We start from the raw sequence: 16,015 nt of genomic DNA on the forward strand, positions 1-16,015 counted from the left end.
AACAGTCCATGGACTATTAAAAATAAAAGAAATATAAATAAAATGTTGAATATCAGTCTATGGAAAAAATTTCTCTCCATGTGCTTGACACTTGGAAAACATTAACTACAAATCAAAATAGAAAAGCAGCTGTTTTCTAGCTAACTTAGGTCAACAGTTTCATTTTCCAAAGGATTCTAAATAAAACATTGGAGCGTAAAAGCTAAGTCATGACCATGCAGTGCAGGTAACACGCTCTCCAAACTGTCAGTGTGATTATGAGTAAATATCAGGCTGTAGGGGAAATGAGAGACCTCATTTAATAGCTTTTAAAAATGATTTAGAATTTACTATGGATCTAAATAAATATGAGATAGACTAGCTTACTCTATAACATGCATTTTATTCATACAGAAATGTTTACTAATAAATTAGATATGTTATTTACATCCATTTGCTAGTTGATCTCTACTTGTTTGGGCATAAAGGGATTTTTTCCCATAACATGTTGCTTCCACCAATGTGGCTGTAATGAATATACAAGGCACATAAAGTTCATTTACTTGTCATTCTCTATGAATCAGCACCCAGCTCTGTCAACATACTTCTAGCAAATGCCAATTCCTCATAGTTATGTCCCTGAGTAATTCACTTAAAAGGAGATCCTTACTGTATAAAATATCTACAGTTGTTCTTAATATTTTGTTTGTAATGATTAGCCTTATTAATAATCTTTCCTTTATCTTTTTTACCTAACCACCGTGGTGAGTGGTAATGATATGTGATTATTCTCAGAAGTCCTTTGAAACACCAACTTTCTTAGGGAACACTGACTCTCAAGAAAATAAAGTCAGTTTTCTTACTCTTAAAGTCTACATATAAAGCAGCTTGGCAGAATAGAAAGAGAATATCTGATATATGGTAGTTAATATAGCCAATGTTCCTAAAGTATATTTTTGAGAGAGAGAGAGAGAGAAAGAGAGAGAGGAGTAAGAAAGACAGACAGAGACACAGAACAAGCTGTTTTTAAAAGCCTGGACTGACTAGACAATTTTTTTTTTCAAGTATCTCTGGAAACTGACCAACCCACAACTCACAGTTAGTCACTTTTTATGCATTTTTTAAAGAGCATAAAAATTAGAACTCAGTAAGCCTAAATACTCTCAAGCTATACCATGATGAGTTATAAAAGTGCTGAGTTATTAGCCCAAAGTACAGCGTTCATTCTTCCATGTCCTTATTTTTGCAGCTCTGTGGTGAAAGGTACAGATTCTACCATCTGCCCCCCTGGGCTTAAATCCCATCTCTAGCACTTATTATCCTGAAACCTTGTGCAAACTCTCAACTGACATAAAATAAAAAAATAAAAGTACTTCCCTTCATGGGGCTGGTCATTAGAGTCAAATTGGTCCGTATAGGAATATTTGAAATGGTTCCTGGCACACAGTAAGTTCTTGATAACTATTAGTCATTGCTACACAAATTGTCTCCCTTAGGGCTACTAAAGTACTTTTAAATAAATACCAATTTCATTTTACCAACAAAGCAAAATGACTAAGAAAATTTTCAAAAGTAAACCACTTGACTCACTTTTGAAGTGAAATAATGGTGGCTCTTTCATGCTAAATTATGAATAGAAGACCACATTATATCGAGGTTTTATGGCTCAGATGTGTTTCAGCTCTATTTCACAGTGTTTAAGAAATTGCCCACAGTTCCAGTAACAATAGCCACACTTTCCTGATCACTACAATGAGTGGACTGACCACTGCCACTGGCAACAAAATGCTGTCCCAGAGACGTCCTCATCCCAAGCCTCGGGACCTGTGAATATGTTACCTCACATACCTTCCGTGGCAAAAGGAATGTTGCAGATGTAATTGAAGGAATTTGAGATAGAGAACTTATTCTGGATTATTCAGTCAAGCCCAGGGTCCTTATAAGCAGAAGAGGGAAGTGAGAGAGTGGGTGCCCGAGCCATTTAGTGTGAGAAAGGTTCAATGGGCCCTTGCTCGTACTGAAGTTAGGAAGGAGCCACGCGCCACGGTATGTAACAAGCCTCTAGAAGCTGGAAAAAATAGAAAACAGTGTCTCCTGGAGCCCCAGAAGGAACACAATACAGCCAACATGTTAATTTTAGCTCAATGAGACGTATCTTGGACTTTTGACTTCCATAATTCTAAGGGAATATACTTGTGTTATTTCAAGCTACTAAGTTTGTGATGATTTGTCACAGCAGCAACGGGACACAAACACCTTCCTAAGTATCCTCACTGTAAGCTTCTATTGAGTTAGCTTCCCAAGAATCTTGTGAAACAAATGCTGTAATTAACTCTTCTTCACAGGTTTTCAGAGAAAGGGAAACTGCAAATTATAAGAGTTATTTAACTTACACAAGAATTGAGTTCAGGCATGATACATACACATGCACATATACCCACAGACACTTCTCATTTTGGACAAGGTACACAGGTTGAAAAAATCAACCACCAGCCATGAACGGTGTGGCTCAGCTGGTTGAGCATTATCCCACAAAGTGAAAGGCTGCCAGTTCAATCCTCAGTCAGGGCACATGCCTGGGTTGTGGGCCAGTCCCTGATTGAGGTGCATGTGGGAGGCAACCGATCAATTGTTCTCTCTCACATTGACGTTTCTCTCCTTCTCTTTCTCACTCTTTTCTCCTCTCTCTAAAAAAATAAATATTTTTAAAAATCAACCACCATATGCATGTAAACAAATTTATCTTCCTGTGATATGGATTTGAAATTAATTCCTATCTTTATATGTCTAGCCATGTGGTAACACATTTACTTTGCATTTTCTATGTGCCAGGAACTTTGTATTTACTCCCTGCTGAGAACACAAAATCTAGTGAGAGGTATTCATCATCAGATGTTTAGAGATTAATTGAGGGAGACAACCATGTAGTCTAAAAATACCAACCATGCTACAAGTGCTTTGGGAATGATATGCATAGGGCAATCTGGTGACAAAAAAAATAGAGAAGTAGCTGGCATTTCATTTGGAAAAGTCAGGAAATTTTTCTTAGGGGAGAATGATCCTCAATGTGAATCTTAAAACATGACTAGAGATTTTCTAAGCCTGAGCAAAGCATTTTTGGAGAAGGGAGAAGTGAGGTAGAGTAATAAGAGAATAGAGAAATTTCTAGATAGATAAAAGTAGACAAGATATGCAAAAATTGAGCAGCAAGTAATTAAGCATAGCCAGCATGCAGGGCACTAGCAGGAGAAAAGGGAGACAGGGTGGACGCCTGACTTAGAAGGGCAGCTCCTGTTAAAAGTTTGGAATTGATCTTGTAGAGATGGCAAACTTTTGAAGGATTTCAAGTAGGGTGGAACACTAGAAGGGTCGCTCTCAAGTCTAGAGGATAGTTAGAAGGCTACTCCAACAGTCCAGGAGTAGAGGGAGAAGAGTAAGGCTTGACCCAAGGCAAAAGCAGTGAGGATAAAGGGAACAACTGGGAGAAAGCTTTCCAAGACAAAACCATGAGAACTTGAAGAGTCAGAGGTCCCTTCAAGATTGCAGGTTTGAATTACTGGGTAAATGAAGGTGCCCCCCAAATAAGATAGAGGTGGTAGTCATTAGTGTTCTTCATCAAATATTTTTAATTCCCTCCCATTCTACTAGGACATATGCCTGGGTTACATTCTCTGGCCTCATTCTCTTGTCTCTTAACATCTTTGATGTTAGTCAAAGGACACAAACAGCCAGTTATAAGATGAGTAAGTTTTGGGGACCTAATGTACAGCATGGTAACTATAGTTAATAATAATAATAATAATACACTTTTTTTAAAAAGACCCTCCATTGCTCCTTTTCTCTTTCTCCGGCACAATAACCACAAAGGTTCATCATCAATTTACTTCCTGGATGATCTCAATGAGCAGATCACATCCTCCTCCACCCCACCACCATCTTGCAAAGGACATGTAACATGAGTGCGAAATTGACCTTTCTTGTACTTAAATGACTAGGATTTGGGGATTATTTTTTTGTTACACAGTATAGCATAGTCTATCCTGACTGATAAACAGATAATAGAGAATGAAAAATAGAATTTATAGGAGCTTAGTTTTGTTATTGTTATAGATATACTGAGTATATAATGCCTGTTAAACATTTTGGGGGAAAAGTCTAAATCTGGCACAATCCAAACACTTTCTCCAGAAGGCCTTATCCGACTCCCCCACACATCGATGTCTTCTTTGTGTGCCCACAGACACACTGCTTCCATCACACACACACTCAAGAGGAACTGTTTTCTTGTCTGTCTCCTCGAAGGTAGAAGGTTTATCACGTATGTCTGCATCTCAAGCACCCAGCAGAATGCTGGGCACCAGGATAGGCCTCAACAGTACTTGTTGAGCCTGAATGATGAAGGAAGTCAGGGGCGTGGATGACGTTGCCAAGAGAGACATGGGTGTAAAGTGAGAAGAGCGCTTTTGACAGACACCTTAACATTCCATGGGTGAGTAGAGAAATACGAGCTTAAGGAGACTGAGAAAAAACAGAGAAGTAAAAGGAAAATCAAAAGTGATCATTTGCAGGCAAGCAGAAGAGCATTTCAAGAAAAAAACAAACAAACAAACAATAAAGACTGAGCAAGACCACATCTGCATGTCACATCTGAATGGAAGAAAGTATTGGCACCAACCAACAGGGAGCAAGCTCATTCTGAAGTGATATAAACAAACACAGAAAGAAAGCGTAAGGGTCTTCCTTTTAAAGTCTTGTTCAACACACATTGATTTCAATGCTGCACATTGGTCAAAAAGACATTGGTGGCTTTGGTAAGGACAGATTTACCAGGATGAAAAGGGGAATATCAGACTGCAGTGGGTTGTCTGAATGAAAGTGTAGAAATCACCTGGGGATCTTGTGAGAATGCAAATTCAGCAGGTATGGAAGGGGCCCAGCATTCCGGGTTCCACATTTCACGCAGACTCCCAAGTGATGCTGGTGTGGCTCATCCATGCACCACACTTTGAATACAAGGCCTTCTTCAACCACCTTTTCAAAAACTTTTAGACTTTAGGTATAACCTCAGGCCTGAGTAGCTAAAGAAAAAATATTCTTAAGTTTGAGAAGTCTGTGTTGTTGAGACTGTACAACAAGGGGTAGGGTTATTAAAGAAATTGGTAGATTTAAATAAGAAATGTAGAGTCAGGTCATAACATATCATAAAATTTGTGTGTATGGAAATAAAGATGTGGGAGGTTTTCCATTTTTAAATGATATTCAAAATACAGCATCATAAGTTAGATGTTAAGATTCTTATAATTCCAAATTCTTGTAAAAGCCACAAGCTGCTAAGAAATTTGCTAAGATAACTATATTTTAGTTCAATTACCTCCAGCCCATCTAGCATTTTTGAAGAAGAAAGTCACTTTTGAAGACAATTTTTCTTGAGTTCAAGAAAAATGGGCTGTTTACCGTGTTTCATATACTCTCCACCACTATAATTTTTCTTTCTTCTTTATTGCGTGACAAAAATGAAAAATTAACAGGCCACACATAGACTTTTCATAGTATTAAGAAAACTAGGACAGTCACATTAGGCCATTCTTCATAAGTTTACAGCTAAAACAAAGAAAATTTATTTTCGATGTGGATGAGTGGAAGAGCCTTTGAAACCAAGTCTTCAGCAGCCTGGGGGGGGCGGGGGAAGCTAGGCTCATTCTAATGAGATTTTTTGGACCATAACTGTGGCGAAATTAAATTGAGATGAACAATAGTTTGCAGACTTCCATGTAGACCATCCCCCAGACACCACGTTTGTAGGACTCTTGTAATAACCCCCCATTTTTCTCCCTGCCACACACTGTTCACACCCTTTCTCTACAGCTGCCAGAGGCACCTTTTCTTTTAACTTTAATTTTTATTTCTCTATCACAGTTTCCTTTCACTATTATTTTGTATTGTTTCCAGGTGTACAGTATAATGGTTAGACAATCCTATACCTAGTATTCTGCCCGATATTTCCAGTACCCACCTGACACCATACAGAGTTCTTACAATATTATTGACTATATGCCCTATGCTGTACTTTACATCCCTGTGACTATTTTGTAACTACTAATTTGTACTTCTTAATCTTTTCATCTCTTTGGGGAGGGAGGTACGGGGATTAGAACAAAGGCACTTTTTAAAAGGTCAGACCACATCGATCACATCACTCCGCCACTCCAACCTCCTCAGAATGGAGGTAACGTTTAAAGCGCACTCCCTCAGGGCAGACTTCCCTCACCTCAGATCTGGCTCAGTCCCGTGTCAGAAACTCTCCTAGTAACGATTTCTTCCCACACAGGAGTTCCCTCTGGTGTAATGACTTGATTATGGGACTTTCGTTTAGCACCCCCCTCCCTCGCTGCACTGCAGAGCCTACGAGGAAAGGCCTCACTCCAGCCGTGTCCAATGCCTAGAGGGCACTGCCTCGCACATAACGGGCACTCAGCAAATGTGTGTGCAAGGAATGATAGGTATCAGTTATATCTGTTATTGTATTTGTTACACATATGCTTCTCAATATATCAAAATAATTTTACTTTTAACGTTGTTAATGCAATATAGAATATAGACATTAATATAATTTAGGGTAGATATCAGTTCAGTGTCTGATAAAGTGCTCCATGGTGTAAGCTGACCCTTCTAGTCATGTGATGGCAGTACAACCAGGCGCCGGTTTAGCTCTTAGAAGTGAATTAGCTTCTGAAAGTAACTCTCAGGTCTCAGGAAAAAAGTCGTGTGAAACTTGTCATCGCATTGCAAATCCAATAGTCAGTCAACTGTACTCCTTTCTAGCTACTTTACCAGCAATTAAAATATACTGTGGCAATGGCTTGACTTATGGGATTATGAGGTTGTGGATTATAGGATTACTAGGACTATGGGTCGGAGTAAAAAGGTTTTAATTCTTATGGATGGAGTTAAAATAAGATAAACACATTTTAGTCCATTTTAAGTAAAATAGAACTATTTATTAAAATGATTATTTGATTTAGTAATATTTACAAGCAAAAACTAATTCTTTACCTTCATAATGAATTTTGTCATTTATAAAAACACTGACAAATATTACTTCATTTGATTCCCATGACATTCCTGTGAAACACGTAAGAACCATACCCCCATTTCACAGAGAAGGTAAAGTGTGTTACCTAAAAGTCACACCTCCAGTAAATAGGAGACTAAGCTGCTAAACCCAGGGCTCCTTGTGTCAAGGTATGAGTTCTTTCTTTGATGTCATAGAGCCTCAGTATTAGACTGTAACTTAAGAAATAAAAACCTAGGTATAATAGTGTAGTTTTCTTACTCTTTAATTTTCCTTTCAATTTCTTCCAAAAACTTGAACCCTTATTTTAGAATCCAAGTCTTTGAAATCATACAGACAGCTCAGACTATCTGCTGATTTTAGAAATACAAAACCAAACTAAACATTTACAGCTCCAACTTCAGTTTCGGGGGCTGAGGTGAGAAACAATTTGCCACTGCTCTTTTCTATAGCCCATTGCTGAAATAACTACTCATAAAGTCCAGCTCTTTTATCTTCAGAAATCTCTTGACCCTCTTGACTTTATGCATGACAGAAGCCCAAATGGACAAAATTAAAGACCTGTTTTTGTTAGCGTAGGGCTTTCATTACCTTTTCCTAATCAATAATCCTCTATTACCTCTGACTTCTGAAGCCAGAGCTCCTTTTCTACACAATTAACATTCCAGCACCCCTTAGCAACCATTACGGACCCAGAAATAGCTGCAAAACTTTGAAAGAGCAGGGAGTTATAAACCCAAACCAAACAGAACATTTTTAAAAGTAAGCAGAATTTAATGAGGTTTTTAAACAAAGATATAAAGTGATGTTATTGCTCATTACAACAACAAACCTATCGGTTATAAAATAGGAACTGTTTATTTGGGCAGATATTACTTCAATATATCTATATCAAACCAACCGGTGCAGAACTACAAAAAGAATACTTTTGAAGAAGATGTCTGGAAAACTTCCACTTTCTAAAGGGTACCTGCATATAAGCCAAAAGAGCACTTAAAAATGGTTACAGATTTTAACTTCTTCCAGTCAAGACAGTGAGCAAAGAACATGGTACCAGTATACTCCCACAACCACATTAAAATTACAACTAACCTGAAACTAATATAATATTGTATGTCAGCTGTAAATGAAAGATGAAAAAATTTTAAATGGCTGTAGATTGGTGCCCCTTCTAATCCCACACGTAAGTGAAAATATTCTACTACCAGGTATAAACCCAGGACAAATGAAAACATGTCCACACAAAAACTTGCACATGATATTCACAGCAACATGATTCAAAATAGCTAAAAGATAGAAATAATTTAAATGTCCATCAATTGATGAATAGGGAAACAAAATGTCTTATGTCTACACAATGAAATATTATTTGGCCATGGCATGGAAGGAAGTACTAACACATCCTACAACATGGATGAGCCTTAAAAATGTTATGCCAAGTGAAAGAAAACAGTCACAAAAATCACATGTGGTCATATGAAATAAATGTCCAGAATAGTGAGACTTATAGAGACAGAAAGTAGATTAGTGGCTGCTTAGCACAGGGCAGAAGGGAAGGGCTGGGGGTGGTGACAGCGACCAGGCACAGGGTTCCTTTCTGTGATAACGAAAATGTTCCCAAACGGATTTTGGTGACATACTTATCTGTGAATACACTAAAAGCTATTGAATTATATTTCAAAAAAGCTATAAAAAGTATTTACAAATTAATAAATAAACACATAATAACCTACTTAAAGCACTGTTTCAATAACATCCCTCCTCTGCTTAGAGGCCTCTTCACACTGAGATATTTAAAAGTACGTTTCAAACTTATATTCAACCCTGAGAGTGAAAGAAAATAGTTTCCAACGTGTGCGAGCCACAGAACACAAGAGTATGAGAATGAAGTGTTTTAAATGACAGTGGTATGACTGAGGGAGCTTCTACCGAACAGACCTTCCCAGAGGGAACAACTATAAACTCTGGACAAAACACACAAAAAAGGAGCTACCGGAGGGCAATGGAGAGGAAGCAAAAGCAGGCCAATCTGGAGAGGGGTTGCGTCTTGGAAGAAGAAAGTGGTAGAGATGAGTTTCAGGGCTTTTTTCCTGCCCTTCGCCTAAGAACAGGCCACAGATGACACCACGTAGGCAGGGCAGCTACAACCCCAGCGGAAAACCTGCAGTCCTCCTGGGCGGACGCATTTCTTCCGGCCTCCTCTGCCTTTTGCCCTCTGACTTCTGATGCATCTCTCCTCCCTTGCCTTCTGTGAAACCCAGCATTTCCAGTTCCTTTCCTTCCTCTCTGTCCTTTCTTTCTGTACCTCTTACTCCTTCCCACTTCTTTGTCTTTCCCTTAAATAGTAGCTTTTTTGACTGCCCCCAGAGCACCTTACATACACCTCTCTCATCAATGTGTGTGGCCTTGTGCGACAATCATTTCTTCCTCTCAACTGTGAGTTCCTGAGAAAGAATGACTAATTTAAACATCCTTGAGTTTTCAGGGATGTTCAACATTTCTGCTACCTGGTAATCAATCACTCCTTAAATGCTTTGAATCAACTGATACAGGAGTTAATATGAATCATAATAACTAAGAGCACAACTACAGTGTTTAAAACTGCAGAGTTGCGTAAGATAGTCAACAGATAACCTTCTTACTGAGTTGATATTTCAGGTAAAATAAGTACTAAGTAGAAATCACTCTTATAAATCATGCTACATTTAATATTGACTTCATTTCTCCTCAATAACGGTAACACTCACCAACAAAGGAAAGCAGGATGACCAGCAGGACAATGAGAGCACAAATACAGGGGATCAGAACCAGCAACAGGAAACGGAGAATATGAGCCGTCGCCAGCTGCTGAGAGCAGCCATCACCCCTATTATCTTCATCAGCTCCCAAGACCTAAAGGAAAAGAAAGATGAAACATGGTTTTAATATCACAAAGTAACCCGATCCATGGCATGAAATTGCAGAGTTCAGCCATCCATTCAAAGCAGCAGCATCCCTAAGAGATTTCACCGTGTGCACTTTAGAACATGAAATCAGGTTTAGTCGCCGAATCACGCTAATAAATGAGCAAATAACGGTACAACCACATTCAGGGCAGAGCAAATCATCTCTTTCTGAAATGTTTTTCAGAAGTGCATGACCTTTTAATGATACTCCATCTTGATTTTTTTAAACGTATTTGCCGATTTGGTATTATTCCAAAGGACCATAAATAACTATGGCAAGAGCTCACCTTGGACCAGAGCTATAAGCAAAGACTGCCTAGTACTGTGATAATATATTGGTGAGTAGGTGTAGACAAGACACTATCCAGACTTCACTGTTGTTCATCTTATTTGTCCTAACCCAAATCTGCATGAATCTGGATAAAATAAGTTTTCAGCCATTAATAATTCAGCAAGTTTTAATATTAGTGACCATGTATGTAGTGACAAGTTGAACAGTGAAAAAGAGCCTGTCCTGCTGGCCAGTTAAACACAGACGATCCCCCAGGACCCTCTGCGCTGACCACGCTGCCCCTGCTGCCCGTCCCTTTGTGAGGGCTGAGGAGGTGCAACAGCAATGGTTCAGATAAAGGTCTCATCTTCAAATACGTTAAATTTTGCTTAGTTCAAGGTCTTGCCAGAAATAATGTCTGGAAATTCATTTATTGCAAATGGCTAGCTTTGTGCAATGACCTTTTCAACAGGAGTCTGAGATGCAATTGAAAGTGACTTGAATACGCAGGATGAGCGACTTTTCACATTGCTTTAGTGAGGCATTTTTCATGGTTCCCTCTTGGACTTCTGACTCTTCTTGCATGTTCTTCTCTCACAGTTTCAGGGCTTGAACTACAACCTCTGTGTAATGTCTCCTGAATCCCTTTTCAAGTTATATCATCTACTCCCAGTGCCTAGTGTTTAATAGCATTTCTCTCTCTCTCTCTCTCTCTCTCTCTCCTGTAACACTGCCATCAACTTTACGCAATGCTCAGATCTCTTCTGGTTTGGGGCTTTGTTTTTTTTTACCCATCCTCAAGACTATATCCTACTTCAGCCACTGTCCTACCTCTCTCCTTCTTTCTCATCCAAAATCCTCTGAGAGTTAATAGTTATTGTCCAAATTTCCTCACTTACTGTTTACTCATGTGGCCACCACAGTTTGGCACCCACATCTGTCACTGCACCAAAATAGCTTTTGCTATGGTTACCAATGACTTCCATATTGCTATATCCGAGTGACGTTTTTCAGACATCATTGTAATGACATCTCAGTATCATTTCAGAGACAAAATTTTCAGCTAGCCACTCCCATCTCCTTCAAGCGCTTTCTTCCTCTTTCTTCCTCTTCCTCTTTCTCCTACTTCTCCAGTCATCCCTTCTCTTTCTGTAAGCTCTTGTCTCACATTCACTCTCTCCCCATAATATCACCCATACAAATGCATCAATTGCCACCCCTACACATGTGACTTACATCTTTAAATAGCAAACATAGGCCTTTCCTCTGAGCTCCAGATCTTTGTATCCAATTGGCCATTGGACATCTCCTCAGTGGATTTTGCAAGAACACCTCAAACCCAATATGTCTGAAACAAAATAAATATTCTTCAGTCCCATATCTGGTATTCTTCCAGAGCCCTCTGTCTCTGGAAAAGGTAATTGGGCACTTATCATGTGTCAGCCATTGTTTGGGCATCTCATATACCTCAGTGTGCAAAGCAAAAATCTCCAGCCTCATTGTTCCTGCATTCTAGTAAAAATGGCCATCATGTCTCCCCAGGAATCCTGCAAATGCCTCCTCTTGTCTTGTTTACCTATATCCATTCTTGTGCTCCCTAATTTGTTCCCCACAGGATGACCAGCGTGAGAAAGAGGCAGTGTATCACTGAGCGATGAGAAAGTCAACATGAGAAACGATCCCCAAACTGAACTAATTCAGGAAATTCAGAGCCTGGAACCAGATCTCATCATGAGAACCATGTGTCAAATGGGTGGGAGGAGGTTGAGGGAGGCTTTGGACTTCCACAGGCATGTGGGGGGTTTCAAGTCTCTTTTTTAAAAGATTTCAAAGGTCTGGGAGGCCATAGTTGATATTTCGGGTACATTAGTCTTTATCCTGCTCTATCTTCTTGCAACATTTGACTTTATCAACACAGGGTACATTCTTAGGGGGATCTCATGGCTGCAATGACAGAAACTGCTGAAGAACAAGGAGATCCCTGTCCATCTGTCCCTCAGATGGAAAATTGACTCCTGGGGTGAAGGCCAAGACTTAACAAAGAGCCGATGAACCAGAAGTATTTGAATGGAGATATCAGTTGCCTGTCTAGGCAGGCTCACCCAGCGAATTCTTAGAGATGGAAATAGATGTTGACAGGTTACAAGATACAGAAGTTCAGCCACTAAGGCACCCAGTGCCATGTGAGGGACAACAGCCTTACCTCTTCTCACAACACCCTCATTCAGAGTGGGGACAAGTGTCTGGGCACTGTACACACTTGCTCCTCACTCCTTCTGTAGGGTTAAGTAAGAAACATGTTTAGTCGGTTGACCCTCCCACATAATAAATTTTACATTTTAAATACACAGAGTAGGGGTCAGCAAACTACAGCCTATGGGCCAAACCCAGCCCACTGCCCATTTTTAAATATAAAGTTTTATGGGCAGAGAGCCATGTTTATCTGTTTGTATATTGTCACAGCTGCTTTGCTGCTGTAACACCGAGCGTTGGCAACAAAGCCATATGGGCCAAAGACTAAAATATTTATAATCTGGCCCTTTACAGAAAAAGATTGCTTACCTGTGATACAAAGCATCAATGTATATCTATATATGTGTGTATTTTAAAATATATAAATGTTATATGATAAAAACTAAAATATAAATTCTTTAAGAAAATCATATTTTTATCTCTTTATCAGGGCACATACTGAAAGAAACCTGATATAAATTTTGTCTGGTAACTGGTAGACACAATTGCCTAATTTTGCTGTAAAACATGGTTCCTTCACAAAGGTTTAAAAATAAAAATAATCTTTAAAATAGAAAAAAATTATTAAAAGTATATGTGTTACATTAGTAGAAAAAAGGGAAACACTAGTTTCAGGGACGGTCAAACTGAAACACTACTGCACCTTGAATATAAACTATAATAACTAACAAATACTCATAAGATTATAAAGGTAGAGTGTACAAATTTATTCCTGCTTCTGTAAAGACATAATGATAGCATAAATAATACTAACATAGCTGTATCTCTCTATGTGTATGCGAATACTACCCTTTTTGCATGAGGACATGCCCAGCATCTAGAATGGCACCTGAACACAGTAATGGACTAATACCTGCTGAACAAATGGATGAAGTCACCCGAACGAAAATTGCTCTGTATATAGTATGCCACTTCTTTTTTTCAGTGATATATGCCTTACAAAGACTATTCATGAATCATCCAAAACCACTTGAAGGAGAAAATGTATTTGGTAAAAAAAATGAAGTAAAAATCTTTTCCTTCCAGGGAAAATATGCTAAAACCAATAAAATGAGTTTTTACTAGGAGCTCAATTCCATACTCACATTTCCCATTACAAGCTTTGAAGTCAGTTAAAAATTTTGTGTTTCAAAAAAGTACATTGTGGACTTTAATATAAACAAACTTTTTAAAATACCACCTATGTTAACAGTGGCCTTGTAACTCTAACGCCCTAAATCAGAGATCTCTAGACATTCTTGGTAATTATTTCAGTGGTCCTAGGTCACAATAAATGCCTAACAGTTCCATTTATTAAGTAGTTTAATTAGTTGAAAAATTTTACAAATATTTGTATCCTGGAAACTTAGTAGCCATTTGAAAAATACTACACATAAATTAAAATTTTTAAATATTTTTCAAGTCATTCTTAACTTCAGTTACTTATTAATGGGATGCATGCACCTGCTGGGCACTGCACAACAGCCCCTCAGACCTTGAGATCAGATTGGAAACTACCACCTGTTCCACGTGGACTTTTTCATGATACAACTTTTTATGCAGCAGCAACCAAGAGCCCAGCTTGATGAAGGTAGGATGGCATCCAAAGGAATATAGCATAACTTAATGTTGAAACTCTGAACTACATCATGCTAGTATTTTATCTGGTAACCAACAAATGCTGAGCGTTTCTGGATTTCCTTCAAAAAATCAAAATAACCAACAAAGTCTTTATGATGTGGTGTCTTGGGGTAACCCCAGCACACAGGTTGGAAATCATAGTTCTAGACAATTAATTTCTCCCACATCCACCTGCCTAAGTCCAAATCCTTAAAGAAGTAACTCCTATCCCACCTCATTCAGATAGCCTTCCTTGATTACCCGGACAGAAGCAGTCTGTCCCTGCTTCATCTTAATTTCTGGTTTGTGGCAGAGATTAACTGACTCCCACCATCTATTCTTTCCTTTGATCTTAGAAACAGAACCCTAAATTTTGTTTGGGCCAAAATTTAACAGCTATTTAGAATAGAGACAGCATTCCCCAGGTTCTCTTACAGCTATGTGAGGCCATGTTCTGAGTTCTTGACCAGAGGATGAAACTGGAAGTGTTAAAGGTGACTTCCAGAAAGTGTTCCCCAAGACAGGAGCATTATCCTTCTTCCTTCTTGCTGGCTGGAATATGGGTGTAATAGCTGGAGCTCAAGCAATCACCTTAGAGCCAGAGGTGAAAGCTGTACGCAGAGGATGGCTGAGTACCAAGAAAGAGGCAGCCCTGATAGATTTGTGAAGCTGCCTTGTGAGCCCTGAACTGCATACTTTCAGACTACACTTACGTGAGAAAGGAATAAATTATTTCTTGTTAAATCACAGTCAATATGAATATATTTTATCACTTACAATTTAAGTGATTTTAACTGAACTGTGGTTTTTATCACTTTCTACTTTGGATTATAGTGATGTTTGTACACACTAAAATTACTAAATTATAATTTAAGAGGTAAAGGTCCATTTTTAATTCATTCAACAAAAAGCTATACCATGTGCCTAGAACATTATTTTTATTCCTGAGGCAACTAACCAGTGCCTAGTACAGAGTGGGATCAGAATAAATATGTATTATGTTAAGTAAATAAATGACTCACAATTTAAGGCCAGCAAAACTTCATATGAAAAGTTCAGGATTTTTTATATTCTTACTTTTGATAAGAGGGAGGAAAAAACATTAGAAGTTTTATTTAAACAAAACACATGTTGACTTTTTGTGATAAGTCATGTAACTCAAATTTGTTTACTTTTGACCAGAATGAGCAGCCAACGGAGTGGGGCCAGTGGGTTACCTCCTGCCAATCAGAAGTTTAGTGTCATTTATGTCTTCATTCAGGGTAAATTCAGAAGAAAAAATTCACAACTTAGTAAATTACAACTTAGCAATTTTCATTTACCACTTACTAAATATGGTGTGATAGCCAAAATGTTTTCAAACAGGGAGTAATGGGAAGCAAACAACAAAAAGCAAGGTAGGTAGAAATGCTGGCAGTCCCTGGACTAGGTCATCTTGTAGTCCCTTTAGAGGTCCCACGTTCTCTGGGTACTTCAGCCATCTCCTCTCCGATTTTCCCATATCCTCATTTGTCCCCTTCCAAGCTCTACGCTGTACCTCATGCGATCTTTCCAAAATGCTTATTTGGATATGTCACCTTCCTGCTTAAAACCCTCTATAGTCTTGAGAGACAAAGACCAACTTCCTTCACATAGTATATAAGACAATTCTTCTCAAACTTCCATGTGCATGTTAATCGTGTGGGGAGAGTCTGATCCAGCAGGCCAGGAGAGGGCCTGAGATTCTGCGTTCTTTACCAGCTAGCAGGGGATGCTGATGCTGGCAGTCTGAGGACTGCATTCTGAGTAGCAGGATCTGGAGGTCCTTCTAGGTCTGCCCTGCCTGGACCAGACGTATTGCCCGCACATCTCTACGCATCTGCCACCTGGCTCTTTCCAACTCCTTATAAACACTCC

At 38.8% G+C, this 16,015-nt stretch overlaps 1 protein-coding gene across 1 annotated transcript in view; it reads right to left on the reverse strand.

The window, feature by feature from the left end:
- Positions 1 to 16,015, reverse strand: part of CORIN (corin, serine peptidase) — a 180,012-nt gene that overhangs the window by 145,289 nt on the left and 18,708 nt on the right. The window contains exon 2 of the mRNA XM_054582139.1: positions 9,799 to 9,943. Coding sequence (XP_054438114.1) covers positions 9,799 to 9,943 — 145 coding nt within the window. The remainder of the gene's footprint in view (positions 1 to 9,798; positions 9,944 to 16,015) is intronic.

This window comes from Pteronotus mesoamericanus, unplaced genomic scaffold, assembly GCF_021234165.1.
Source record: "Pteronotus mesoamericanus isolate MK-2021 breed Mesoamerican mustached bat unplaced genomic scaffold, CSHL_Meso_final contig_68, whole genome shotgun sequence".
Lineage (NCBI taxonomy): Eukaryota > Metazoa > Chordata > Mammalia > Chiroptera > Mormoopidae > Pteronotus > Pteronotus mesoamericanus.